Raw genomic sequence first — 27,260 nt, 5'->3', positions numbered from 1 at the left:
AAAATTTAAATTTCTCTCTCTCTATATATTTTATTTAACTATTTTCAACTCTTTTTAAATTTATTTTTGGACATGAATTTGAAAAATAAAATATTATTTTTAATTTTAATCTTAATTTTTTTGACAATTCATATTAATCATAAAATACTATTTTAATCATAAATTTGATAATAGGGATATTTTGGTAAAAAATCCCTTATCTTGGTGCTTATCATATGTATTAACAAACATATGAAAAGAAAAAATACAATTATTAGTGAATTTTAAAAAATTTAACAAACAGTCTGATAGAAATTTTGGAATACTCTTCAGCCTTATCTTGATCATTTCATATCTTATCTAGAAAGTATCCCAATCTTATCTTGATACCACCTTATCTTGCTCATTTTAACAAATGTCCTCTTAAAACATGATTTTTATCACATAAAAATGACTTATTTATGACCAAAACTCATTTAGCTTAAATTATAACCCACCTATTTTGTATTGTCTAAATGGGTAGTATAAAAAATGGCCTAAATTCTATACTTATGCTAAACTTTAGATGTACGTAAAACTTAATTTTCCCTATTTAAAAAATCCAATGCTTTTTATATACATGGATTTGGTTTAGTTTTGTGGAGACCTATATGATTTAAAAGTTTACATTTGAGATTTCTTTAAAACGTCGTCGTCTTAAATGTTTCGACAGGGTTGTTAATGGACCTAAATTGGGGAAACCCGGCCGAAAACAACACGTATTATTATTTATTCTGCCACGGTTTAGGAAGGAGACGAACCATGGAGGAGATTTCGCCCCAGCGCCAAGAGGGGCCATGGAGGGTCCTCGAATTCTACAGTGGTATTGGTGGCATGGTATTTCCAGAAACGGAAACCCTCCTCTCTCTCTTTATCTCTCCAGATATGCTTATTCTTGCCGTTCGGTATGTATTCTTATGGTCTGTTTTCGTGGTAAATTTCTACTTCCTTGAGTGTTGTTGCGGTGCTACAGAGGTACTCCCTCTCGAGGGCCGGCGTGGATGCAACTGTTGTGGAAGCTTTCGACATAAACGACGTTGCAAATGATGTTTACGAGCATAACTTTGGCCATCGTCCCTGTCAGGTATTTTCTCAGTGGGTTTGTTTTGCCTGTAAGGTATTTGCTACTTGGTCTCAAAGAAAAAGAGAGGAAAGAAAAGGCTGCGGGTTCCTCTGTTTTAATCTAGTTAGTTTTATTGGGGATTTTTTGAACTTGGAAAGGTACTGATTCGGAGACGGCTCTCAACAACTGATTATTTGTGAAAAGTAAACTAATAACTATGCCTTAAAAATTCAGTTATTTTCAGCCGATTTATGTGTTTTTTTAAATATCATAAATTAAACAGAAGTGCCAAGTTCATTCGTAAAAGAAGCCAAAGACCAAATGCAAAAAAGACTAATACTCTTCCACAACAACAAAGAAGTAGTTCCCTTAAAAGAATGTGGAATGTAAAGAGCTCTCCATCCGTGCTCTGTTGCGTCTTTCTCTCGACATGCACCACATCTCACAAGAAGGAATACTAGCAATGCACCACATCCCACAAGAAGGGTGAACCTACCCCTTCTTGGGAGCTACTGCCTTTTCCAAGAGGCAAGCTTTTTACACGTACTTCTCAATCATGCCACCCCATACTGACTTAGACAAAAAATTAGAACTCAATGGAACCCCTAAATAGGCAGATGATAAAGACTGAACTTTACAATCCATGATGCTAGCATGCTCTTCCTCATTATTGGCCAATGTCGTTGGAATGAGGTTGGTCTTTACTAAATTTATACAAAACCCAGTTGCAGCCTTGAACTGGTGGTAATTTAAAACAGTTTGATCACTTTGGGCTAGTTAAAAGTTTCTGATTGCTATTTATTTGCATTTGGCCTCTTTTTCCGTAGAGTTTACTATGAAAATGTGTTAAGGCTAGTATTATTTTTGTTGCTAAGCATAGGTTAATATTCAAACCCTGAGTGCTGCTGACATGGACAGCTATGGGGCTCATGCATGGCTTATTTCTCCTCCTTGCCAACCCTATACTCGGCAAGGTGAGTTATTTCTTCTGCTTTCTAATTTCAATTTGATTGTCAAGGTGTCCTGAGATCATAATGCCAGGTCTTAAAAAGGGGTCTGCTGATGCTCGGGCATCTTCTTTTCTCAAAATTCTGGAACTTATACCAAAAACATCACAACCTCCTCTCATGATATTAGTTGAGAATGTTGTTGGTTTTGAGGTATGGAATACTTTATATGTTAATAAATTTATTCCATTTACATATACATCGTTAATGCACGTGTTTTGTTTTGCTCTATTTACGTGACTTTCTCTGTTTTCATGTCTTGCTGGGCAATATTTTGCAGACATCTGATACACATAGAATAATGATTGAGATATTGGCGGGAGCTGCTTTTTTCACACAGGAGTTCATTCTAAGCCCAATGCAATTTGGTGTGCCATATTCCAGGCCACGTTACTTTTGCCTGGTATGTGATATTACTCTACACTTTGTTTTTACACCTTAGCTGTGCGTGAATGTGTTTGTGATCCTTAGACCTGGCTTCTCAGTGAATATTTATTTAGCTGGCGTTAAAAAATTTTCTGGGAGGGGGTTGTAGGGCTGACCTTTTCAGAGTGACTAGGCAGCAACATTCTTGGTGAGGTGTACAAGAGGCACAAAAGAGTGGTTTCCAATACCCAAAATTTTATTTTGCACAATTAGAGTTCACAGTTTCCATTCTGGAGTTTTCTAATTCTCTTTTTAATTCGAGTCTTATTTATTAGAACTTTTACTTTATAATGTCAATTCTGATTGACTAGTTAAGAGTATTTTGGTATATGTTGGACATGGATTCGTTGAGAGAAGTAGTTCTGTTTGTCACATACAAAAGAATTTTAGCTGTAGTTTTGTTAAGTGTAGTTATAGTTTAGATAAGTTTGTTAGTTAGGACTTGTCAGTGTCTTTGTACAATTGTCAAGGTTAGTTGTATCTCTAACATAATCAGCTGAGTTCACAGCCTATAAATACACAATTTCTCTCCTGTTTCTAATGTCAAGAATCATTTTCAGCAAATTTCTGTTCAGTTCTCTCTTTTTAGTTTCTTTCTTTTTCTTTTTCTTCATAGAAGCTCTCACTTCATGTTATCTGCGCCAATGACCCACGTTAATGGCTGGAAATCAAGAATAATCGAGTTCTTCTTCTAAAGTCGATCATGTTCCTTTTCTTCTGCCTCACGATATGATTTCTCCTCCATAGCGAGAGCTTTCAATCATAGTCCTATCAAACTAGAGAGTGATAACTATTTGTTTTGGAAAGCTCAGATCTTCACGACATTAGGGTTTTTGATTGATCTTATTCGTTAACAAATCAAAAAAATCTCCAATCAAATATCTGCTAGATCCAGATTATGGTGATCCTAATGCACAGAAAGTAGTTGAAGAATATCTCACCTAGCTCAAATTAGATCAGTTACTCCTAGGGTGGCTTTTTTCTTAATTGACAAAGAAGTTATAGCTCAAGTGATTCATTGTGAATCACTAGCAGAGTTATGGTATGCTCTTGAGAACTTATATTCTTAGCAAACTGTTGCCAAATCCTTTCAGTTAAAACAATAATTAAGATTTATCAAGAAAGTTTCTCTATTTGTGAGTGGCCATATCTTGAAGATTAAAACAATAGGACATGCTCTTGCTCCAATTGGTGAACCAATCAGTGATAAGGATCTTTTATTGGCTATTTTGAGTGGACTGGACAATGATTATGAGATTGCTGTTAGTCTAGTTGCCTATCAAATGGATGACATTAACCTAGAGAAGGTCCAATACTTACTATTGATGCATGAACAAAGGTTAGCTATTAAGAATTCTTCTTCATCTTCAACCTTAAATTTTGAAGGAATAACTTTGATGAATGCAAATGTTGCATTTCACTGGTCAGAAAATGGTAGTGGTCCTTTTAACAATAGAGGAAGTTTTTCTAACAAAAGAGGTAGAGGTCGACATAGATCTAACACTAGAAAAATATATTGTCAATTATGTGGGAGATCAAGTCATTTTGCTGACAAATGTTACCATAGGTAGGTTTGACAGAAATTTTCAACATTTTCCTAGTCAAAATTCTGGCAGAGAAGGATTATCTCAATTTGATTCAAGAGCTTATCTTGTAGCTCATAGTGAAGTATTTCTAAGCGAGACTAGTTTTATTCAAGGTTCTCATTATAACAATTTTTTGGATAATCAATTTGCTTCTTCAACAACTTGCAGTGATCCATTTTGGTTTGTTGACTCAAGAGCAACAAACCACATTACCTCCTTACTCTTCACTCTCCTTATCAAGGCCCTGAGAAAGTTGCAGTTGGCAATGTAAGAAACTATCTGTCACGACCCAGGGTTGAATTGTAATTTTGTTTTGAAATTTTTAGTTGTATTGGTGGGAGCCAACCGATCTTGTAACGGTAGCCTTACCATACTACCTTCGGTTTGAATATAATCGCTTGGAACAACCTATATAAGGCTCACATGCGTGAGGATGGGAATTCAAGCATGAAATATAATTGAATTCTCTCTCTCTCTCTCTCTCTCTATTCTCCTGCCAAATTCTCTTCTTTCACTCTATCTCTCTATTCTCTTAATCGTTCTGGAAAATTCAAGTCTCATTCAGGAGGCTTGACATTTGGTATTAGAGCCAGTCATCCTCAGTTGTGATTCCAACGAAGGACGGGTGCGTTCTGATCGTTTGAGGTAGGCAGTGAAGTAATTGGTGATAGAAGCAGAGGAGGTGAAATGAATGGCTGAGGGCACCAGATTGAAGCAATTGGAGAACCGCACGGAAGCAATGGAGTATGGGATGTCCCAAACCCAAGAAGTGGTGTCTTAGAGTAGGGAGGAGGTGCGCGCAATTCGCGATGAATTGCAGGAGGACATAACGGCTTTTAGGGATGGAGTTCAATGGGAGTTAGCGAGGCACAGGGAGACATTGGACCAGCAGCGTGATTAGCATGTTGTCCATGTTTCCTCAATTCCGACTACCTCTAGAATTCCCTCCCAAGCAGCACAGGAAATCGGCATGTCTAGGCAAGGGATACTCTCGAGGCCCCAGGGAGTAGCGAAGGCTTGTACATCGCAGTGTGAAGAGACGAGAGACCAGGTAAGAGATTTGAATTCTCTTAGATCTAGCCAAGGCCCTATGCTGAGGCTAGAGATTCCCCTGTTTGAAGGATCTAAACTGCGTTGGTGGATCCAAAGGTGTGAGAGATTTTTTCAGTACTACAACATCGTTGAAAATCAGAGGATTGTCATTGCTACAACCTATCTAAACGAGGTGGCTGCTGCCCTGGTATGAAGGATGGTCCAGATTTAGGAGAATTGGGGTGACGTGGATTGATTTGCAGAAGAATTGTGTCCGCTTTGGTGAGAGGAATATGGCGGATGTCATAGAAGAGTTTATAAACTCAGGCAAGAAGGAGCAATTACTGAGTATCAAGAGAGGTTTGAGGAGCTGCGAGCATTGATGTGGAATGCACAATCTACCCTCACCGATCAATATTTTGTCTCTAGCTTTATTAGTGGCCTTAAGGATGAGCTAAGGTCCATGGTAAAGATGATGATACCGGCCAAGGTGAGAGGGGTGATAGAGAAGGCAAGGTTACCGAAATTAACGCTAGAGGCAATCTTCAAGATGAACAGACCGGTGCCAAGGGCGATGCCTATTGATGGCCACCTAATAGGGGGCAATACTAAGGCTTTAATGCTTGCTATGGCCATGGGGGGAAGTAAAGGGAGTTCTAATGCTAACAGAGCCCCAACAATGGAACAGAGGAGAATGCTGGGATTATATTTCAGATGCGGTGACAAATACGGCATTGGGCATCAATGTAGGAGTCACTTGCTTAATATGGAAGGGGACGATGAGGAGGAGGAAGAGGAAAACATTGGGGAAGAGGAACAGGAAGAGAAAGGAAAGGTGACAAAGGATGCGTGTGAGGAGGATCAAGGTCAGGAAGGGGGAGAAATCTCTTTTCATGATCTAAGGGGAGGTCTTACTGGGAAGATAATCAAGGTTATGGGGTAAGTAGGGAGAAAGAGGCTTATGGTGTTGATTGACAATGGCAGCACCCACAACTTCTTGAATGAAGCTACTGCCAATGAGTTGAAGTGCAGGTTGACTCACACCACCCCACTTTCAATGACTGTGGCCAACGAACACAAGATGTACAGCCATTGCAAGTGCGTTGATTTCAAATGGGTGATGCATGACTATGAGTTCAAGGCTGACTTGAGGATTCTTGAGTTAAGGGGCTGTGATATTGTCATTGGGGTGGACTAGATGCGGATGGTTAGTCCACTTACTTTTAACTTCAACAAGCTAGGTGTGACTGCGGAAATGGAGGGTAAGAAGCTCACATTGGCGGGCGGCCTGGAATAGGGGGAGTGCAAAATGATAAGGGGATTAAGCTGCAGAAACTATAGCAGAAAAAAAAAAGGGGCAAATCACACAGTTCTATTCAATTCAGCTTGTGGAATGGGAGTAACCAGAGGAAGAGGTGGGGGCTCAACCAGGTGAAGAGGAGGAATCCCCCTCAACTTATTCTCAGGTAACTACTCTAGATAGCTTGCACTTACTTTGGGAAGAGTACAAGGACTTGTTCAAAGAGCCTATTTCCTTACCTCCCCAAAGACCTTTAGACCATGTCATTCCCCTTAAACCCCAAACTACCCCACTAAACATTCGGGCCTATCGTTATTCACCCACCCAAAAGGAAGAGATTGAAAAACAAATATCCAACATGTTAGCCACTTCATTCATACAGCCGAGCCAAAGCTCTTTTGCATCTCCTATTTTGTTGGTAAAAAAGAAATATGGTTCTTTGAGATTTTGTGTTGACTATCGTCAATTCAATTCTCACACCATCAAGAACAAATTCCCTATTCCCCTTATAGATGATCAGCTGGATGAATTGGTAGGAGCTAAGGTTTTCTCCAAGCTAGACCTTGGATCCAGATACAATCAAATCCAGATGAAGCCCACAGATATCCCAAAAATAGCCTTTCGAACCCACCAAGGCTTGTATGAATTTGTTGTCATGCCTTTTGGCCTCACAAATGCTCTTGTCACCTTTCTAGCACTCATGAACCAAATCTTTGCCTTTTACCTTCGAAAGTTCATCCTAGTTTTTTTTTCCTAGCCCAAGCCTTGAACAACATATAGCCCACCTTAAAACAACATTTGAAGTCCTTAGGACGAACCAATTGTATGTCAAGCTAAGTGTATTTTTGCCAAGAATGAGGTGGGATATTTGGGGCATATTATTTTAGGAGAGGGAGTTAAGACTGATCCCAACAAGATCACATCAATGGTGGAGTGGCCTAGGCCTCTATCGATGAGGGAGCTTAGAGGTTTTCTAGGATTGACTGGCTATTACTAGAAGTTTATAAGGCATTATGGAGTGATTAGCAAGCCTTTGATGGACCTTCTAAAGAAGGAGAGTTTCCATTGGAATTCTCAAGTAGAGGTAGCCTTCTTAACAAACAAGAAGTCTATGACACAAGCCCCTGTATTGGCCTTTTCCAAACAATTCTCAGTGGAGACGGATGCTTGTGACAAAGGGATAGGGGTAGTACTAATGCAGAAGGGGAGACCCATTGCTTACATCAGTCAAGCCTTTGGAACCTAAGCACTTGGGGTGGAGTGTGTATGACAAGGAGATGCTGACAGTGTTGAAGGCTGTGGACAAATGGAGGCATTATCTGGAGCGTAACTCCTTCGTGATTAAGACAAATCACGAGAGCCTCTAATTTTTATCTTAGCAAAGACTGCAGTCCCAACTTCAAAAGAAAGGGGTATCTAAGCTCATGGGGCTAAACTATACTATGCTCTATCGCAATGGGAAGTTGTATATAGTGGCAAATGCCCTATCAAGAAGGGAGGGCAATGACAGAGGGGGCTAATGCCACGCCATCACGACAGTAGTATTAGATTGGATGAAGGAAGTGGTGCAAAGTTACGAGCAAACTAAGTGGGTGATCTCTTACTCAAATTGGTAGTCCAAAATGCAGGGGAGTGAGGGTACTCATTGTCCAATGGTCTCATCAGATTTCAGGGAAGATTGGTAGTGGGAGATGATAAGGGGTTGAAAGAGAAGATATTGAAATCCCTACATTGCTCACCCTTAGGGGGTCATTCAGGGATCAGGGCCACCCATCACAAGGTTAGACAACTGTTCTTTTGGCCAAAACTCAAGAGGGATGTGGTGGAGTTTGTCTTGGCATGTGAGACGTGCCAGAGATGTAAGCACGAACAAGTGCCATACCCCAGCAGGTTGTAGCCCTTAGAGGTTCTAGAATAGGCATGGGAAGGGGTCTCCATGGATTTTATAAAGGGCTTACCCAAGTCTGAAGGCAAGGACGTGATTTTAGTAGTGGTGGACAAACTGACAAAATTTGGGCATTTCCTCAGTCTCACATCCCTTCTCAGCCCAAGAGGTGGTTAGGGTGTTCTTGGATTTGATGGTGAAGCTGCATGGGGTCCCTAAGTCAATTGTATTCGATGGAGACAAAATTTTTACCAGCAATTTTTGGGAAGAGTTGTTCAAGAAGCTTGGGGTGGGATTGCAAATGTCCACTGCTTACCACCCTCTTACCGATGGCCAAAAGGAGAGGGTCAACCAATGTCTAGAAGCCTACCTACGGTGCATGTGTTTTACTAGGCCAAAGAGTTGGAACATATGACTACCACTAGCTCAATGGTAGTACAACTCTTGTTTCAATAGTACCATCAAGAGGAGCCCCTTTGAGATTGTGGTTGGGCACAAACCCCCTCCCCTACCGGCTATAGCTAGCAGTTCTTCTAGCTTAGCAGCAGTGGAGCAATACTTATAGTAGAGGAGGGACATGCTCTCCATCCTTAAGAAGGAGCTAGCTAATGCCTAAAACAGAATGAAGTAGGTAGTTGACAGGAGGAGGAGTGATAAGGCTTTTGACATTGGAGACAAGGTATTCCTTAAGGTGAAAAGATTCTTGCAACAACCCTTCACCTCAACACCTGCATCCAAGCTTATCCCCAAGTACTTTGGGCCCTATGTCATTGAAGCTAAAGTGGGGAAGGTAGCCTACAAGCTAAGGTTGCCTACGGGAATCAATGTACATCTTGTGTTCCATGTGCCTTTGCTCAAGAAATCCATTGAACTGGGGGCTACTACTAGTCAGCAACTGCCAACCATGGAAGATGAAGTCGAGGAGACCTTGGAGCTAAGGGCCATCCTAGATAAGAGGGTGGTCTATCAAGGGATAGTGCCCCTAACACAAGTTTTGGTCTAATGGTCGTAGCTACAACTAGACCATCATACCACGTGGGAGTACCTTCCGGAGCTATTGACGTGGTTCCCACGAGCTACCGGCCTACTGTGAAGGATTCTTGGGGACAAGAATGTCCCTAAAGGGGAGGGGAGTGTCATGACCCAAGAGTCGAATTGTAATTTTGTTTTGAAATTTTTAGTTGTTTTGGCAGGAGCCAATCGATCTTGTAACAGTAGCTTTACCATACTACCCTTGGTTTGAATGTAACCACTTGGAACAGCCTATATAAGGCTCACATGCACGAGGATGGGAATTCAAGCATGAAATACAATTGAATTCTTTCCCTCCAATTTTCTCTCTCTCTATTCTCCCACCAAATTCTCTTCTCTCTCTCTATCTCTCTATTCTATTAATCGTTCTGGAAAATTCAAGTCTCGGTCAAGAGGCTTGACACTATCCATTTCAAATGTTGGCCTTAGTCAACTTTATACTAAAACCAAACCTGTTTTTATTGTTTCTTTATCTAATGTGCTTCATGTTCCTCACATGATAAAAACCTTATAAGTGTTTCTCAGCTTACAAAAGACAATAATGTGATAAACTGAATTTCATTCTGATTCTTGTTTAATTAAGGACAAGAGCAAAGGAATTGTACTAGTCTGAGGGCTACTTAAAAGATGGTCTTTATCAATTGATATCTGCATCCAGTTTTGTTTTTGCTTCAGCTTCTTTGTCTCATTTGTCTGAATGTTGTAAATCTACCAAGTCTCAAATGTCAGTTTTGCAGTCCCTATTTTGTCATGCCACGGCTTTAAATAAAAACACAGTAACAAACAAAATTGTGTGTGATTAGTGGCATGCCAAATTGGGGCATCCTTCTTTTTCTGTACTGCAAATGTTCTTGAATAAGATTCATATTCCTTGTTCCAATTATTCTCTTTCTTTTTGTGAATCATGCAAACTTGGCAAACTGCATCAGCTTCCTTTTTCTAATTGTGAAATTACAGCCAAGAGACCTTTAGAATTAGTTTATTTAGATCTCTGGGGTCCAGCTCCTAATGTATCTACTGAAGGCTATAGATACCATATCATGTTTGAAGATGCTTATACCAGATATACATGGCTATATCTATTGAAACTAAAGTCTGATGCTCTTTCTACCTTCATTGCCTTTTACAAATTTGCTGAACTACAATATCATTATAAAATAAAGGCTCTACAATCTGATGATGGAGGAGAATTTCAAGCCTTCTTGCCATATCTTAAATGTCATGGCATTCATTCTTGTTTGACTTGACCTCATAATCATCAGCAAAATGGGGATGCTGGGGGAAGCATAGGCATATTGCTGAAATTTGTCTTACACTGTTAGCTCATGCTCATATGCCTTTAAAATTTTGGGTAGAAGCTCTTCAAATAGTTGTTTATACAATTAACCTTTTACCATCTTCTCCACTCAAATTTAGCTCTCCTTTTGAACTTCTTTATCACAAACAACCCAATTATCTATCCTTCAACCCTTTGGGTGTGCTTGCTTAGACCCTACAACAAACACAAGTTTGATTTTCATTCCACCAAATGTGTTTTCATTGGATATAGTCATGTGCAAGCTGGGTATAGATGTTTACATTCCACAGGCGAGTCTATGTTTGCAGACATGTTCAGTTTAATCCTTCCAATTTTCCTTTTCCTACTCTATTTTGATCTTCTTCACAGGCTGTTTCTTCTTCTTCCTACAGTCTTCCCAGTTCATTTCTTCCTTTTTTTTCTTCTTCTAATCCTCAAGTAGTATAATCTCCTACTCCTTTTGTCTATATACCTACTGTGCAATACTGTGCAACCATAGAGTTCTCCTTCCTTACCTACATTGTCTAGGTCACAACCTAAGTGACCTCAGCAACATCCTCTTCCTTTTGTTCATCCTATGATCACTCGTTCCAAATCTAAGCAACTTTTAGCCTCTTCACCTCATGCTCTGGTGAGTACTATACAACCTAGCTTAGTTATTGGAAACAAGGTAATAATGTTGATGAACTTTAGAACCTAAGTCTATATATGATTAAGTAATATTTCAAATTTAATGGAAAACAAGGTAAGAATAGCTTCAGCAGTTATGAAACTTTCTGAGATTGTATGATGAAAGTTTAACATTAATGTTGATGCAAAAGGATTTTTGCACGGGCTGATTCATAAGAGGTTTCTTCTCCATTTTCTTTTGACATTTGATGTTTGGACTTATAAGCCTTTAAAGCCAAGGACCAGATCAGATGAACCTTAGTTTTATGCATATCCAGTTACTGAGCTACAATCTATCTAACCATCAATCCTACTACTATGCCACTTCAGGAGAGACCGACATATGTGAAAGGCTTCTTTTGGCATATATTTTCCCCCTGTTTGATAAGTAACACTCTAGATGAATACTACTCAAAGTTCCTGGTTGAGGACCTTTACTTTTTTTTGACTGGATTCAACTGGTTGTAGCTGTCTCAGAAATATAGGATGAGATTCTATTAGTAACTCTTATATATTAGACCTTTAAATATTATCATATTCTAGTCATCATAGACTAACAAGTCATATGTTTTATTATACTGCAGGCCAAAAGAAAATCTTTGGCTTTTGAAAAGCCACTCTTCAACAACCAATTGCTTTGTAGTCCAAACCCACTATTGAAGAATGACAGAAACAATATGGTTTGTGAGTGTAATCAATCCCAAGAGAGCTTTGATCAGTGGCTTCAAACTTGTGAGCCCATAGAAAATTTTCTTGAGTTCAAGGATCACAACAATCATCAAGGAGACATGCAATCCTGCATCTTGCACAGAATGCCTGTTTGTACAAGTACCCCTGAAAGCAATGAAGCAGATAAATATGACTCTAGCTCATTAAGCCAGTACTCTGTACCATTAAATTTGATAGAGAGATGGGGAAATGCAATGGGTATCCTAATTTATTGTTTCAGAATTGCTGATAGTGCCTTCATATTTATTGTTTATTTGTTTCCATTAAATGGCCACATCTTCATGTGAAGATTTCTTAAAAGAGTGTAGATATTGTTTACCCGGATTCAAGGCGCTGCTGTTGTTTTACAAAAAGTTATTATCGGTATGTCAAGGGCACTGGCTCCCTTTTGGCAACTATCCAGGTAGGATTTATTTGGGAATATGCAACTTTTTGTTAGACATGCAAATAAACATGGCTCTTCGTGCATGTATGCAAGTGTATCACATGATAAGGTTACTTTTCCATTTCCAATGCTAATGAAGCATCTGAACCACTGCCAATGCAATGATTGTATCAACTTGAATTTAATTTTATCAGGAATCCTTCCCATACTTTCAAGTCCAAATAGCTTCTTTAATGTCATAACCTCATGATGATAAGTGCAAAGGCAAGAATAAGGTAATTGAACAATAGAATGATCAGGTCTGAAATATTTTCTTGACTGATTAGAAAACGATTCTGGTTTCCAAGCTATTACAACCATTGATTTTATTTTTAGTTAATTTTACTTTTTGACAGATAAACAAAACAAACAGAACTGCCACAAAAGAGAGTGAACTCAATACAAATCAAAGAAGAAGAAAAACCGGCCTACCAGCAATAAGAGCACATAAAAAAATAGAAGAAAAAGCTCTAGAGAAAAAATCAGCATCTCCAATAATGCAGCAAAAATTTCCCTTAAATACAAAAGATAAATCTTGTTCTCTAAGCCCATGAAAACTCTCAAATTCCTGGCAAATATGTCACATGGCACAAACAGGAGTCTACCACCTAACTCCAAGAATCCAAGAACTTGATCACTGAATGTGGAAAGGCTTATTTCACTGGTTCTCTTTCTTGCTTCAAGAGGGATATTGTGTCAAATCAACGTTGGAACTTTGCTAATCAAAGAATTTGAATAAGTTGATCATGGTTTCATATCCTACAATATTATGAATCTTGCAATGTGGATATAATGGGAGAATGGACAGAGTATGGGGAGGATAAAAATGCTAATCTTAGGGTTTAGTTGTGGAAAAATGATTTCCAGTTTTCTATGTCCAATTTTCTATAAAATCTCTAGTTTTCATTTTCCATAGAAAATTTGGAAAACATGTTCAAATGTTAGAAATACAGAAAATTAATTTCCAGTCTATGAAGTTGGAACATATGTTTGAAGAAAGAAGAGATATTTTAATTTCTTATTTCTTTTGTGTAACTTGTGTTAGAGAAAGAGATAGTGTGATGATTTATGGAATTTTTTTAGAAAACCTCAATTTTCATATCTCCAAATTAACAAGGAAAATTCAGAAAACTCATTTTTAAGACTTTTCTAAGTTCAGTTCAATTTTTGGAAAACTGTGTTCTCCAATCTTCATTTTCTTTTTGGAAAATTTTTGTTTTTGAGTAAGTTTTCTAGTTTTTTATTTTCTTTGGAGTAATTTTCTAGAAAACTAGGACAGTTTTCCGCATCTAAATAGCCTCATAGAGTTCTGCATGGAGCATCCTTTGGGTTTTACAGAATTTTTTCTTGGGTTAATGTGAGCCTTGTTTTATGTTATCTTGAGTTAGTGGGCTGCTAGTTTAATTTAATTTATGCTTTATTATGTTTCTAAAGAAAAATATGGCTATGGATAGAGATAGTTGGAGAGCTATAATTCATGTGCCTAACTCCACATAGTGGGATTAAGGTTACGTTAGTTGGAGAGATAGAATTCATGAAGCTAACTCCTTGCAGTGGGATTAAGCATTAGGGATTGTGATTGTTGTTGTATGTTTCTATAACTAGATTCTTCCGTAATTTCAAATTTTCTGGACATGGGCTGCAGGGTCACTCATGGGTCATAATTTGTGGCAAGTTACAATCTTTGGTCCCTTGTATGATTTTTAATAGGTTTAGAATATTTTAGGCGGTAGCAGTTATTCTACAAATAGGAACTATGACAGCCTTTGATATCTATATAATACTTGTCCACTGAATGCATTTAGCTTAAGATTTGAAAATTTTGTGTTCTGAATTTTACTAATCTTTGAGCAGGTCAAATGCTCTTTCCCTCTTCTTTCTCCTCATTCTTATTCTTCTTCCTGTATAACCTGTAGCTATTGTTCTTGGTCACTTCTTACTGTTTTTCAGGCATAAAATTGTGTTGAGTTCTAAAAGTAAGCAACCTGGAACTTTAGAGATAAAGCCAATAAGTCTTAACTGTTTTTTCCCCCTTAACATAGAACCTTTCTTTCACCTTTTCATTCCCTAGCACTAGAGTTCATTCCCACTATGAACCTATTACAAATGCATTTATAGGGAGCTACATTCCTATTTCTCAGGAAGTAGAATGACCCATTTCTAAACCTAAAATTGCAGTTCCCAGGCATAAAATTGTGCCAGATTTTAAAGTCAGGCAGTCTGAAACTTGAGAAATCAAGCTGAAAACTCTTCCTTTTCATCTAGGAAGTGTGGAACCTTTCTTTTGCCTTCTCATACCATGGCACTAGAGATTGTTACTACCCTAAGCCTATCTCTAGTTCATTTCTGGAAGCTACAGTCCTTGTTCTAAAGCTATCCTACATTAACATAGTTCATGCTCGGTCTGAAAACAAAAAGCCTTGGAATGTTCTTTTGCATTGATAGAAACAGTTCCAGAGATTTGTGACAAATCTTTACTAGCCTGCATGATTGCCACTGGAGAGTCCATGCAAGGATTTCATGCTACTAGGAGAGTTTATGGAGTTAGTCATTTCCTAGTGGCTGAAGGGTAAACTTTGGCAGAATATGTTGTGTGGAAAAGTTTTTTGGGAGCATCCTTCCTGATTTCTATAGATTGATACATTTATAAAAATGCTTTACTAGAGAAATTTTCATCTGTTAGTTGAGGGTTTTATTTGAGATGTTCATTCTTTGGGGCAAATAACAACTTGAAAGAATTTGTGGAACTTCTCAAAATTCTATGAAGGGTGGGTTTTTGTAAGAGTTAAGGAAAATATATTTTGAAACACACTGTAATTGGAACAGTACGAGTTTTCAAGGTTTGGAGTGATCCCAACTCTTATTTCTCTTGGAGAGGTTTTGGTATAACAAACCTACCAAGATGGCTTTTGCTGTGATTGGCAGGTAACATCAGATAATTGCAAGGGAAAGAGAAAATCATCTCAATTAGGGTTGAATGTGCAAAATGTCAGGCAATATCCTTCTTGCTTGAACCATGATGGGGAATCTGTGCTCTTTGCTTTTCTGTTCGTATTCATTGGGTGATTCCCACGTTGCTGTTTGATGTGTTTTTTCTTGAAGAGAAGTGCAACTAGAAGTGCTAAGAGGAAGGCAAAAGAAAAATCATGGAGGGCAGTGCTTTCGTGTAGGGTTTGTTTCATACAGAGTGAAAGAAATTGGTAATTATTTGATGGAATTGGAGACACCAATCAACAGAATTAGGAGTGAGTAAATTGATTGGCAGAATAGTTTATGAGTAAAGGATCTAATCCATTATTAGGTTCTACAACTTCCTATACTTTGCAAGTTGTGCATAACATTGATGCATTCCATTGAAGCCCTTGACAATAAAAATAATATTTCTTGCTTCATTTTACTATTATGGTAAATCTTTGATCATGAAATTACTAAAATGGAGAACATTCAGCCAAAGACAGAGGATAAAGCATCTTCATTAAAGGAGCAGGGCCTAAGATATTTTACCCCAAGGGAGGTAATTCTCTTTAATATAATTTTCTTAAATTCTTCTGGTTTATTGTCAATTACTTGGCCTAATATGAAATAACTATTTTCTATGGACGTTAGGTTGCCAATCTGCATTCTTTCCCAAAGGATTTCTCCTTTCCTCAACACATAAGCCTTAGGCAATGGTAAGTTACTAAAACTTTTCTTGTATTAACATTTCTATTGGGTGAAGCATGTAGAAATAGTTTGCTGTTTCATGGGGGTTTTGATCAATTTATTGGTATTACTAAATGAGGATTGGTTAGAAATAAAATAAATGATATTCTGGATTCTTTCCCTTCTCATACTTGATTATCTGGGGGACTAATTCATGGAAATTGCCAGCCACCATGTATACCCTCATACTAAGTTTATTTCCCGGTAGAGCCAACTGGAAATTATTACTGTAGAGTCTTTAATTTGTGGCATCAAGCTCTGTTACTGAAGATTCTGCTATCTTAGTGTTAATCCATACCCCTTCTTCCCATCTAGCAAAGCATTTTAGCAAACAAACATAGGATAGGGGTGAGCATTGTCTTCAATGTTACTCTAGCTATTAGACCATGGTATGTTATAGGAATATCTGCAATACTTGCAAATTGGATATATACGGGAAATTATGCATCCCCCTTAATGAACTTCAAGATTCTACTTCAATGGTGTCCCAATTTTATGATAATGGAGTGGGTCTGGTTCCCTACGATATGTTGATAAATTGTACCCAAGACTTTTGTATACTTCTTTTATTTATTTTAGTAACTCTGAACTATTTTGTGTTCACTGCTTAATCCATTTATCTAGTACATTTTTTTCTGACTTGGTATTTGTCATACATGTCCAAAACCGTCTAATTTTTCCTTACTTTATCCTCAACAGATGCTATTTCTATTCATATGATGAATGTGTGTTTTTGTTTGTTCTTTAACAGTGTCTTTCCTGGTTTTTTTACCCCACTCTCACCTTGCCGTCCTCCTTTTGTGGCTAAATTTAAGTTATTGACATGCTGTTTTTTGACTTCATGACACTATCATTCAATACCATTATGTTAAAGTTGTGTTGTAAAATTTTGTTCTAATCTCATATTTAATCTCTTTGATTTGTAAAATTAATGGTATTTTTAGGAGTTATTTGAGCTCTTGCTCAAAAGGACATAAAGAGAGGTCTTGGCTCAGATTTTGGATCTATGTTTTGCTAGCATATTCCACACTAGCATGCATCTGTCACCAATCTCCCCAGTCAGTTGCACTTTAATTTTTGCCCTCCTGTTATTCATGTTTAGTGGATACCTACTTAAACAAAAGAAAGAAATCGAGTATCATCAAGTCACTGACAAATTATTTAGTTTTATTATATGTTGATTATATGACTTGATGAACTGGTGAACTAGTACCTTAGCCACAGCAATACCAGCACGGTTATTAGCAACTAAAAAAAAGAAACATTTGTAGGCATGCACAACCTGGACATTGTTGGATTCGAAATATTGAACAGACTCTTATGAACCATCCTCACAGTTCTGTTGTTAAGGTGTTTAACTTGATTCTTGTGCTCTACAGCTATGCATTGCTGGGAAACAGTCTAAGTGCAGCTGTGGTTGCTCCATTGCTTCGGTATCTATTCACCGAACCCTCATGATTTTATAGTCACAAGCTCCATTGGTGTTTGATGGCTTCTGCCTTCTGGATCCCTGCCTGCCCGCCTGTGTTGTCAAGACAGAATGATCAGAAAGCTCAAACTTCTGCAGTAGTTCTCTCGGTTAACAGAGAGCATAATCAATGCCGGAGTGGAAGTTACTACTTGCAGTTGCTGCCGAGAAAAAAGAAAGATTTTGTTTTGGAACTTTTGAATTGCACAATTATGGGATTTTCTTATTCCCTGGGAAAATGTTGCTCTCAAGTGATGTAATGGCAAGTTACTGCAATTTCTCCTGTCATTCTTTTTTCTTCTTCCAGTTCATAAATATAGTATCATTATTATACCAAAAATGCCTTGCCTTTTTATCCGGTTTGGTCCGTCGGCCCTTGTACCCACATCTTCCTTTCTGTACCACCACCACCTGTACCTTTCAGGTATCACCTTAACATTTATCGAATATTCATGTCTATCAATTTATTTAAAAATAATAATAATAAAAATGTTTAGGATAGTTTCTATAATTATAAAATGGGAAAAACGGTCATCATGGTACAGGGTGGTGGTAGATCTATGTTATTACAAATGAATTAAAATTGTCAAATATCAATGAGTTGAATAAAACAATTAATTTTTATTGAACATTATTTTAGGGATGTATACAAAATTAGAAGAATACCAAACTTAGGTTTGGTTTTTTTTAGTGAAAATGTAGGATAAGCGTTAGAGAAATTTTGGTTTAAAAGATTATTAACACAGAATTTGGTAATTGCTAACTAATTTTTTGTTTAGTAACGTGATTTGGAAAATAACAATCAAATCCACAGAAACCCTGTTCTCAGGGAAAAATAAAATAAAATAAAATAAAAATAATTAGATATATTAAAAAACACTGGGGAAGCGGTGAGCGCAACACGCACTCCTACTTTTCTGGTGGCAGAGGAATACCATACTTCCATATTCCGATACTACCCTCTGCAAATATATATAATCACGATTTTATTATTATTTCTTCAACTGCAGAAACCCTAGAACCACAAATTTACAAATCCAACGCTTAGGAGATCAAAATCGACAAATTCCCCTTGTCAAGATTCAACCATTTTCACAAATTTTGAGGGTAGGTAAGTGGTTTTGTTAATTAAAGTTCATTATCTGGTATTTCAATGATTAATCTGTTCATATTCAGTATCTCAGGATGTTGATTTGTACGACTTTTGTAATCGTTGCAGAAGACTTCGTCCAATATTTTCTTTTCAAAATTGTCGAATTTCTAATTTTTTCTTCAATTTTTTTGAAATCTAATGTTGATCTTTTCTAATTTTTCGTGTTTATTATATGCTTAGGAAGTGTAGTTTTTTTTTTTTTTTTTTTTTTCTGGGTCCAAATTGGATTTGGTTAAAAAGTTAAATATTGTAGGATTTGAGTTGATCAGCTCATTCTGTGCTGATGTTATGTTTCTGGTGAGTTTTTGATTAGTTGTAACTGATATGTTATATTTTGTTGTAGGGTTTCTTCTTTCCTCTTCCGTTTTTCTTTTAAATTTTTGTTGTTTCTTTTCTGAGTGGGGGCACTTGAGATCATCTGTCCCATGTTTGTGAATCATTAATCTTTTTGGGTTTCCTTCTATTCAGGAGATTATAGGGGTTTGAAGAGAAATCGACTTAGAAGTTTGCTTCTTGCTATATTTATTCATGATATTGGTTCATCATTTGTCTAAATGTATGGAACCCCCATTTCAATAGGAAAGGAGGGACATTTATTATATTGACAGTATTTATGTAATATTTTATCTAAAGAACATGGCCTGTATTAATCATAACCCTTTTGATTAGCTTTATTTTATTTTGTGTACAAGTTCTTATTTTTTGGTTTTGACAGGTTTAAGGTTTTCATAATTGCAACCATCATGAGGTTGAAGAGAGGGAATAAAGTGGATTTTGTGAGCAAAAAGGAGGTGCCTGTTGGACGGCGTCATGCTGAAATTATCTCTGGCAATGGGCATAATTTCCATCTGAAACTTGATTATCCGGGGCCATCAAATGATTTGGTGGATAAAGTGTCTAGGAAGTCTATTAGGCCCTCCCCTCCTCCCGTTGAAGGCATGGGGAATTGGGTGACTGGTGATATTGTAGAGGTTTTTTATAGTTTTTCGTGGAAGACTGCTACAGTTCTGAAGGTTTTGGAGAGAGGTCATTATTTGGTGATGCCACTTGGAGCTTCTGAGGAATTCTGTGTTTCCAAATCACAAGTCAGAGTGCGACAATCTTGCCAAGGCAACAAATGGGTTGTAATCAATAAGGTATTATTTCTCCACTTTTTATTTGTTATTGTCTCTTGTGTCTTTCTTGGGGTTTGTTCTAGGCCCCTTTTCTGCTTCGTTGTTTTTGTAAAACCGTGAAGGTCATCACCTGATGCTTATTGGCCTGTTTTAAACTGCGTCATGACTGATTAATATGTTTGTAGCACCTGTCCTCTTGGATCTGCTTTTTACTTGTTTTCTGGTGAAAGTATGAAATCTTGATACGGCAGTTTTCAGCCCGCCCCACTTTTTTAGCCTTGTGGACCTTTATTTTATTTTTATATTTTTTTATGTTTGTGCATTTTTATAACTAATGCTACCTTCTCAAGCATTAGCGTTATTTGGTCGGACTTTGATTGCAATCTACCTTCTTGTGTCTCCATTCTTATTTTCCTATATATTCGATTCTAAATGATTTTTTTGTGGTGTGCCATATCTGTGTGGTCTGATTATGTGTTAGGTGCTGCAACAGGGTTCTGGAAGGTTCAAAGATGTGAAATCTAGCAGGCCGTCAACTTTAAAGATCAAACTGCAGACAGGAGATGATTCTTTTGCCAATCAGGAAAATGCTGGATTGCAGGAACATCATATGGCTTCTTCTAGAACTCAGAAAAGAGCATATCCATGCCGCACCTCCCTTCTTGATGCATACACCGGAAATGCACAGAAAAAAAGAGCAATTGAGAAAAATGCTGTGCGCCAGAGATTTTTCCCAGATCTGTCACCCAAAAAGGTAGATGCTGTTGCTTACCCACGAGAAAATCTGGGTGAAACATACATGCATTCTTCCTGTAATAATAGATCAAATGGGTATTATGAAATGGAGAGGGAAAAACTAAACGGCTTGGATGGATGTTCTCTTGCGAGGAGCTCAGAACCTAATGATTCTGATAGTGATGCATGCTCTGTTGGTAGTTGTAGCATTACCAGTGAGGGTCCAAAAATGTTTCCCAGCCATTTTGTTGGAGGTCCTTATCAAGAAACGGGTACCCCTTGTAGTGATGCAGAATCTTTTTATGGCTCAGGAAATCAGGAAAGTTATCTCTTTCCTCAGGAAGAGGAAATAACAGCAAGTATAGTCCATAGGTTAGAGTTGTGTGCTTATAGGCGCACTCTAGAGGCATTGCATGCTTCTGGACCCTTAAGCTGGGAACAAGAAGCAATGTTGACAAATCTTCGTATTATGCTCCACATTTCAAATGATGAACATTTGAAGGAGCTGAGGAATTTAATTTCTGCTAGGACTAGTTGACAATTGAGGAAGTTGTCTTTCTCCTTTTACTGTTGATCCCCTTTCTGTCTTTCAATCATAGAGCCCATTGTAAGGAGAGGGATGGTTTGTTTCATTTCATTTGTGTAGTTTCTGTCTCAAGATTAAACCTTCTTATGTGTAGACAGTTGGCTTCTGTAACTCTGATATTATGTATAAAAAAATTTGGTTTTATTTGGGGGGCTTATAATATCTTTCAATTTGTAATAAGAACTTCGAATATCATTAAAGTTTTGTTGTAAGCAAATAAGCCACGTTCAATTGGCACATAAAATATTGGAGTATTTATCTCCAATATCACATTCTGGGAGTGTTACATTTAAATGGCACGTTAACACCAGTTTTTTCCATCTAATGTCAGGTGTTCTTTACTATTTTCAGTATTTTTTTAAGTCAATCATCAATCTTGAGCTTCTCTTTTGATGGATGTATGATGTAAAGCTTCAAAGTCTATACTTCCTCTCCAGAATATGCTTGCATATGTCAGAGCCAGTTGTTCATGTTTATGCTCCATAGTTGTTGTTTGTTAGCCATATCAAGTTTTTTCTTCTGCCATGATAAGCTTTCTATAGCTTTAGAAGTAAATGGAAGCTTTTTGGTAGGTTATGGCAGTTTGAACAGAATCTTGCATTGTGGATGTCACACACACTGAATGTTTTAATGAATTTTGAAACATTGATTGAAAGTGCAGTTGTTTGGCACTATCTGTAATCCCCTTTATTACATTCCAGATGCATGCAGCTATTCCATTAAGTTTGGTTTTTTGACATAAAACATATTTTTTCAATTATTGATTAAACTTTGAATAACTACAATGTCCTCCATCAATTTGGAAGCACATGAACCTTATCTATTCAGGTCGTTATTGATGAATCCCCTGCATTTTCCAGGGCCACTGTTGGAGGCATGCATTCCTTGCTTCCAAATGTCTAAAGATGATGCTGGGGTTGGCACCGTTTTTTTGGCATTAACAATGAGGCAGTATCTGCAAATACTTCCCCACAAAATAAAGCCAATTCATGGCTAGCCATTGGTACCAGATATTGACTTATTATACTGGTTCATTAATGCATCTCATTCAGGCCAGCTTTCTAGAACTGTCAAAATATATTCAGCTGAAGGAAGCTGCCATAAACATCCTGATACTGAAGGTTCTTGTGCTTATTTTAGCTGTTTGCTGATTGATCTGTGCTCTTATTCTTCATATATGTGGTGCACATAGTTATGCTCTTTATTATTGTGATACCAAATCCATCAATTCTATCTAGAAGAGGCAATTGGAACCCTTGCACTTAGCAGGACTCCAGTTGGTAGTTTTATTTGAAAGATGATGTGGTTATAGAAGCCTGAATTCACTTAATAACTTGAGTACATTATGGAGGTAAAATTCTTATTCTAAGTGATAATTAATAGACAAATGGTGCCAGTAAAGAAAAATCAAGTAAATGCGACATGTCATACAAAACATTGCGAGTCTGAACATTCATTACCATGTTCTCTCTCTCTCTCTCTCTCTCTCTCACACACACACACACACACCACACACACACACAGGTTTATTTCACAACAGGATGGTTTACTACAACAACAATCACAAGCCTTAATCCCACTTGGTGGGGTTAACATGTTCTAGCTTTCTAACCATCTCTGTTCATAACCATATCTTTTGTAAGGCTATTATACCTTATCGCATGTTTAAGGGTTTCTTGTCAAGTTTTTTCAATCCTTTTCTTTTCCTTTTCTTGGTATTTCTCTACCTTTCTTGATACGAACTTGTTCCTTTTCATCCACTCATGTCATAGGTCTGTTTACTGGTCTTCTTCTTAATGTCCAAAAAAGGGTGCCCCTAATGCAAGAGACTTCCTGCATTGTAAGGATTGGGGAGGTTCATATTTGTACACAACCTTACCATCATCTACGTAAAGTAATTGTACACATTTTGAAATTTATGTAGTTCTTTTCCCCACTCTTTCCTTCAACTATGTCTTGCTTTGCTAACAACACATTATTTGGGAATGATGTTAATAAGAAGTGGAGTACATAACAATGATTGTGATTTTTGGAATCTCATAGATTTCTATCCCATTGTCATGTGTCTTTGATAAGTAAGCATGTATTGCCAAGTTGAGGAATATCATTGTCGTTATCGCAAAAAATCAAATATTGATACCACTAGGTGGGGTCGGATTTATGAATTCTAGCTCAGCTATCGTCTTTACCGATGGCCATATCTTTTTTAAGATCATTATATTTCATATCATGCTTACAGGTTTCCTACTAAGGTGTTTTGTTGGTCTTCTTATACCTCATTTGCCATAAACTTCTTTCACTCAATCTACTCACTTCACAGGTATGCCTACTGGTCTTCTCAAATGTCTATACTGTCTTAATCTCAACTGTTTGATTTAATAAAGAACCATCTATACTTGGTGTGGTCATATGAAATAGTTTGAAGTGAATAATAAGCTTCTGAGCTTTAAACAGGAATATGAAGAATTCTTATGTGGAGCTGATACTTTGTTGAAACCCTAGAGTGGTCAAGAATGAAGCTGACTTTGTGACTGAAAGAGGAACAAATTTCTTTTTATGAAATTCTGCTAGCCGCTTGAATTAAGAGTATTCATGTGTTTAGCCTCTTCATTTGCAGTTTATTTCCTTTTTATATGAAGAACTGTATCTTTTTGGCATTCTCAACTTACTTTTCCTTTAAATAAAATTGTTCTATTATGAGGGAGAAATGGGGTTATGGGAATGGGTGTGATTACACTTTTTTTTAGGTTAGTGCAATAAATGTATATGCATTTTGGCCATAGCATAAGATGTCTGTTTTGTCTATATGTGATTTAATGTTATTTTTGGTCTAGATGTTAACTTATTTTGTAAAAAAGGGATGTGGGAATTTTTTTGTGACCACTGATTGACTTTCAACCTGGATAATGTAGTCGAGACATCTACAAGATACAATCTGGATTATGATATTGTGAAAGGAGAAATTGGCATAGAAAGTGAAGCCCATAAAGCAAGAAATCATCTATGTTGGGGCTAAAAACTTCATATTTTTTACTTTTGTGAGACTCCTTATTTATTGTTTATTATGTGCTCGACTTGTTATCAGCCATGTGGTTAATGTCATTCATTGGGCGTATCTGTGAAGTTTCAGTTAAGTATCTGAGATGTGATTTTGTGTTTGATGCCATTGAAGTTCGAATAGTAAACATGTCCAAAGGTTTCTGGAGTTTACTGAAGCTGTTGAGACTCGTGGCAAAAAAAGAAGCAACTTCCCTACGAGGTCTCCTGTTTTCACAGGTAGCTATTTTTCTTGTTTCCTTCATAAGGCCTATGCTACTTCTATCTCTCCTGACATTCTCTGCTTCTCAAAACTTTTAGGGTTTATGGAAAGAAAAGAAATTACTTTTAAGTTGTGCTGTTCTTGCAGCTATCTGGAGCCTTATGATGGGGGCATGTAAGAAGGTCTGATAATCTCTCAAAAATTATCCATCAAGAGGGTTTGCACCCTTAAGGCAGATGATCTTTGATATATTTTCATTTCTTATGTAATCATCGCTCTCAAAAATTTAGTTTGAGCCCTTAAGGTAGCTGATCTTTAATATAATCTCACTACTTGTGTACCATCAAGAGGGCTTGTGCCCTTAAGGCAGCTGATATTTGATGTACCATCATTACTTGGTTAGAGTGGAAGAGAGACACACAGGAATATCAGAAAAGTTTAAATAGTCTTGTAATGTAAAGTTCAAAAGGAGGCTCTCCCCCATGCCCGGTATGTCGAGTTACTTGTTTGGACTTGAATCCACTTTCTCAGTATAAGCAGTTTCAGTATGAGATCCGAAGAGGCTGCTATAGTTAAAAGGCTTTCAGCATGACGTACTGTACCTCTCTCAAAACTATCCATCATGAGAGCTTACGCCCTTAAGGCAGCTAATCTTTGGTATTCTATCATTACTCACGTACACATTTCTCTCAGGAACTATCAGCTTGATGGTTTGGGCCCCCTTGGGCAGCTGATCTTTGCTGTACTATCATCTCCTATGTACGCATCTCTCTTAAAAACTGTCATCAAGAGGTTCACGCCCTTGGGCAGCTGATCTTTGCTGTACTATCATCTCCTATGTACGCATCTCTCTTAAAAACTGTCGTCAAGAGGTTCACGCTCTTGGGCAGCTGATCTTTGTTATACCATAATTACTTGGTTAAATAATGATAAAGTTAAATAACAAGCATATATCGAGGAAATTTTCTTCCTATTGCCTTCGGTATGACTTGAAAACTGTGCATATGGGCTTCAGGCAGTTTGTGCGGGACCTGATGCAATCTTAAGCACCAGCACATAACTTGTACATGATAAGCGAAGGACCATGGTTTTCTTTTTTCTTTTTTTCTTTTTTTATTGTTATTTGACAAGTAAGTTTGTGTAATTGGGGCAAGGGTTAGGGCCGGCACCCCTTCTTGTTGACTCATTAATGTGATCTAGAAGATTGCTCAAGAATTTTAATTTAATGGAGGTGTTTTGTGTGCTATCATGAATTTCTGATAGAGAGTTGGGATCAGACTGTGTAGCGTAATCCCCCTCTCTCAATTCTCAGGCGACAGCAACAAAGAAGATGAATTATTTCAATTTCAAAGATGAGCCTACACCATGATGCAGTTGGTCTTGGACAGAACGGAGCATATTTATTATAAGCAGGAGGCTGCTTCCACAGCAGAATAATAATTTTGCGCACTGCGTTTGGGAAAACTCATCCGTTGCCCCTTCGGGATAAATAATAATTTTGTAGCGCCGGATCCTGTGGCCGCGGTTGGTGGTTAATGTCCTTAGGATTTTTCTACACTGCCCCCAATGTCTTACCCAAGTCAAAACTGTTCTGACAAAAATACCCTTCACCCCCTGAACAATATTGCAAAATTAACCCGTGAATCTACTCCACCGTGTATCCTTCACCTCTGGCATTCGTTCCCTCCTATCGTCGACGATCTTCACCAGTAACAGCATCTCTCTCTCGAGCGACTGAGCCTCCAGAATCCTTTCAGCTCGTTCCGACCGTCTCTCTCTCTCTCTCTCACCCGTGCGATTATGTCTCCGACTGCCCCCGACTTATCCCATCTTCCAGGCCACCTCACCGATGGCCACTCCACTGTCAACGCCTCTGGCTGAGGTGATTCCACTTGCAACCAGGCCTATTGACTGATTATTAGATTTGTATGATCGGCTGATGGCATCGAATCCATTATTTTTTATTTTTTTTTTATCAATTTGGTTGTCCACTCTTTCGTCATATTTTGTACACAAATCCTCCTGCAAATGAAATTTAATTTATTGAATTCTTTGCAGCCTTATATATATATATAGACTTCAAATCATTTTTTCTTTTTTCGGAACTGGAGAGAAGAATATGCACATATATACTTGAAATTTTTTTCTAAAATTTTATCATCATATGTAAACCTAGAAAATATCAGTGAAATCTATACATCCATTGCACAAGCAACAACCAAATCTCGTTGAGGTGGCCGACAGTGGCTGTAGGCGAGGAGGAAGAAAGGTAACCCTCGACTTTCTTGCAATGGAGGGCTTCGATTTTCAGATAAGTGGTGGCGGGTTGTGGCTGTCGGCGAGGAGGAAGGTCTCCCTCGATTTTCTTGCAATAGAGGCTTTCGCTTTGAGACTCCGGGTTGTGTGCAAAAGTTTGGCGCGCTTTGCAGTCGCCCAATTGCAAAATATTGCAATATTTTTAAAGTTAAAATTTAACAATATTTTGGCGACAGTGTAGAAAAATCCACGTGCTCATGTCATTCTAGCAGCCATAAATTTCGGTAGCACTAGGAGAGACATGAAAGCGGGCAGGGAAAGAAGAATCGTACCCACAATGAACATACGGAGAAACAAATTGTACCAAAGAAGAGGGCAGAAAGAAAATCAAATTTTGATGCTTTCAAGCCCGTCCATTTTGTCAAATCCATCCGAGAGTTTATTCAGGCTGCCGAGTTTTACGGTGACCGTCAAGACATTTGATTTGATGTGTAAACGAGTTAGTATTTTTAGCTTTA

At 37.7% G+C, this 27,260-nt stretch overlaps 2 protein-coding genes across 8 annotated transcripts; both read left to right on the top strand.

Moving 5' to 3' along the window:
- Positions 1 to 693: 693 nt before the first annotated feature.
- Positions 694 to 17,978, top strand: LOC127809630 (tRNA (cytosine(38)-C(5))-methyltransferase 2). Its single transcript, XM_052348588.1, has 10 exons — positions 694 to 855; positions 992 to 1,102; positions 1,962 to 2,055; positions 2,123 to 2,241; positions 2,369 to 2,491; positions 11,900 to 12,242; positions 12,353 to 12,447; positions 15,917 to 15,982; positions 16,075 to 16,139; positions 17,550 to 17,978. The coding sequence occupies exons 1-10, from the start codon at positions 700 to 702 to the stop codon at positions 17,626 to 17,628; spliced, it is 1,251 nt and encodes a 416-aa protein (XP_052204548.1). The 5' UTR covers positions 694 to 699; the 3' UTR covers positions 17,629 to 17,978.
- A 620-nt stretch (positions 17,979 to 18,598) lies between these two features.
- On the top strand, positions 18,599 to 25,712 carry LOC127802622 (uncharacterized). Of its 7 annotated transcripts, none has more exons than XR_008023318.1 (8): positions 18,599 to 18,749; positions 19,507 to 19,927; positions 20,388 to 20,660; positions 22,088 to 22,348; positions 23,467 to 23,547; positions 24,400 to 24,503; positions 24,634 to 25,278; positions 25,359 to 25,712. XR_008023318.1 is itself a non-coding variant. In XM_052338554.1 (3 exons), exons 2-3 carry the CDS (start codon positions 19,535 to 19,537, stop codon positions 21,177 to 21,179), a joined length of 1,185 nt encoding a protein of 394 aa, XP_052194514.1. In that variant the 5' UTR covers positions 18,599 to 18,749; positions 19,507 to 19,534; the 3' UTR covers positions 21,180 to 21,371. The 7 variants fall into 7 exon arrangements, 1 of the variants encoding a protein (XP_052194514.1); XR_008023317.1 differs by having other exon boundaries at positions 23,682 to 24,503; XR_008023314.1 differs by having other exon boundaries at positions 23,467 to 24,503.
- Positions 25,713 to 27,260: the final 1,548 nt, after the last annotated feature.

This window comes from Diospyros lotus, chromosome 1 (genome assembly GCF_014633365.1).
Source record: "Diospyros lotus cultivar Yz01 chromosome 1, ASM1463336v1, whole genome shotgun sequence".
In the NCBI taxonomy this organism is placed as follows: Eukaryota; Viridiplantae; Streptophyta; class Magnoliopsida; order Ericales; family Ebenaceae; genus Diospyros; species Diospyros lotus.
The sequence above is the reverse complement of the archived record's forward strand: the minus strand, read 5'-3'. Positions and strand labels throughout refer to the sequence as shown.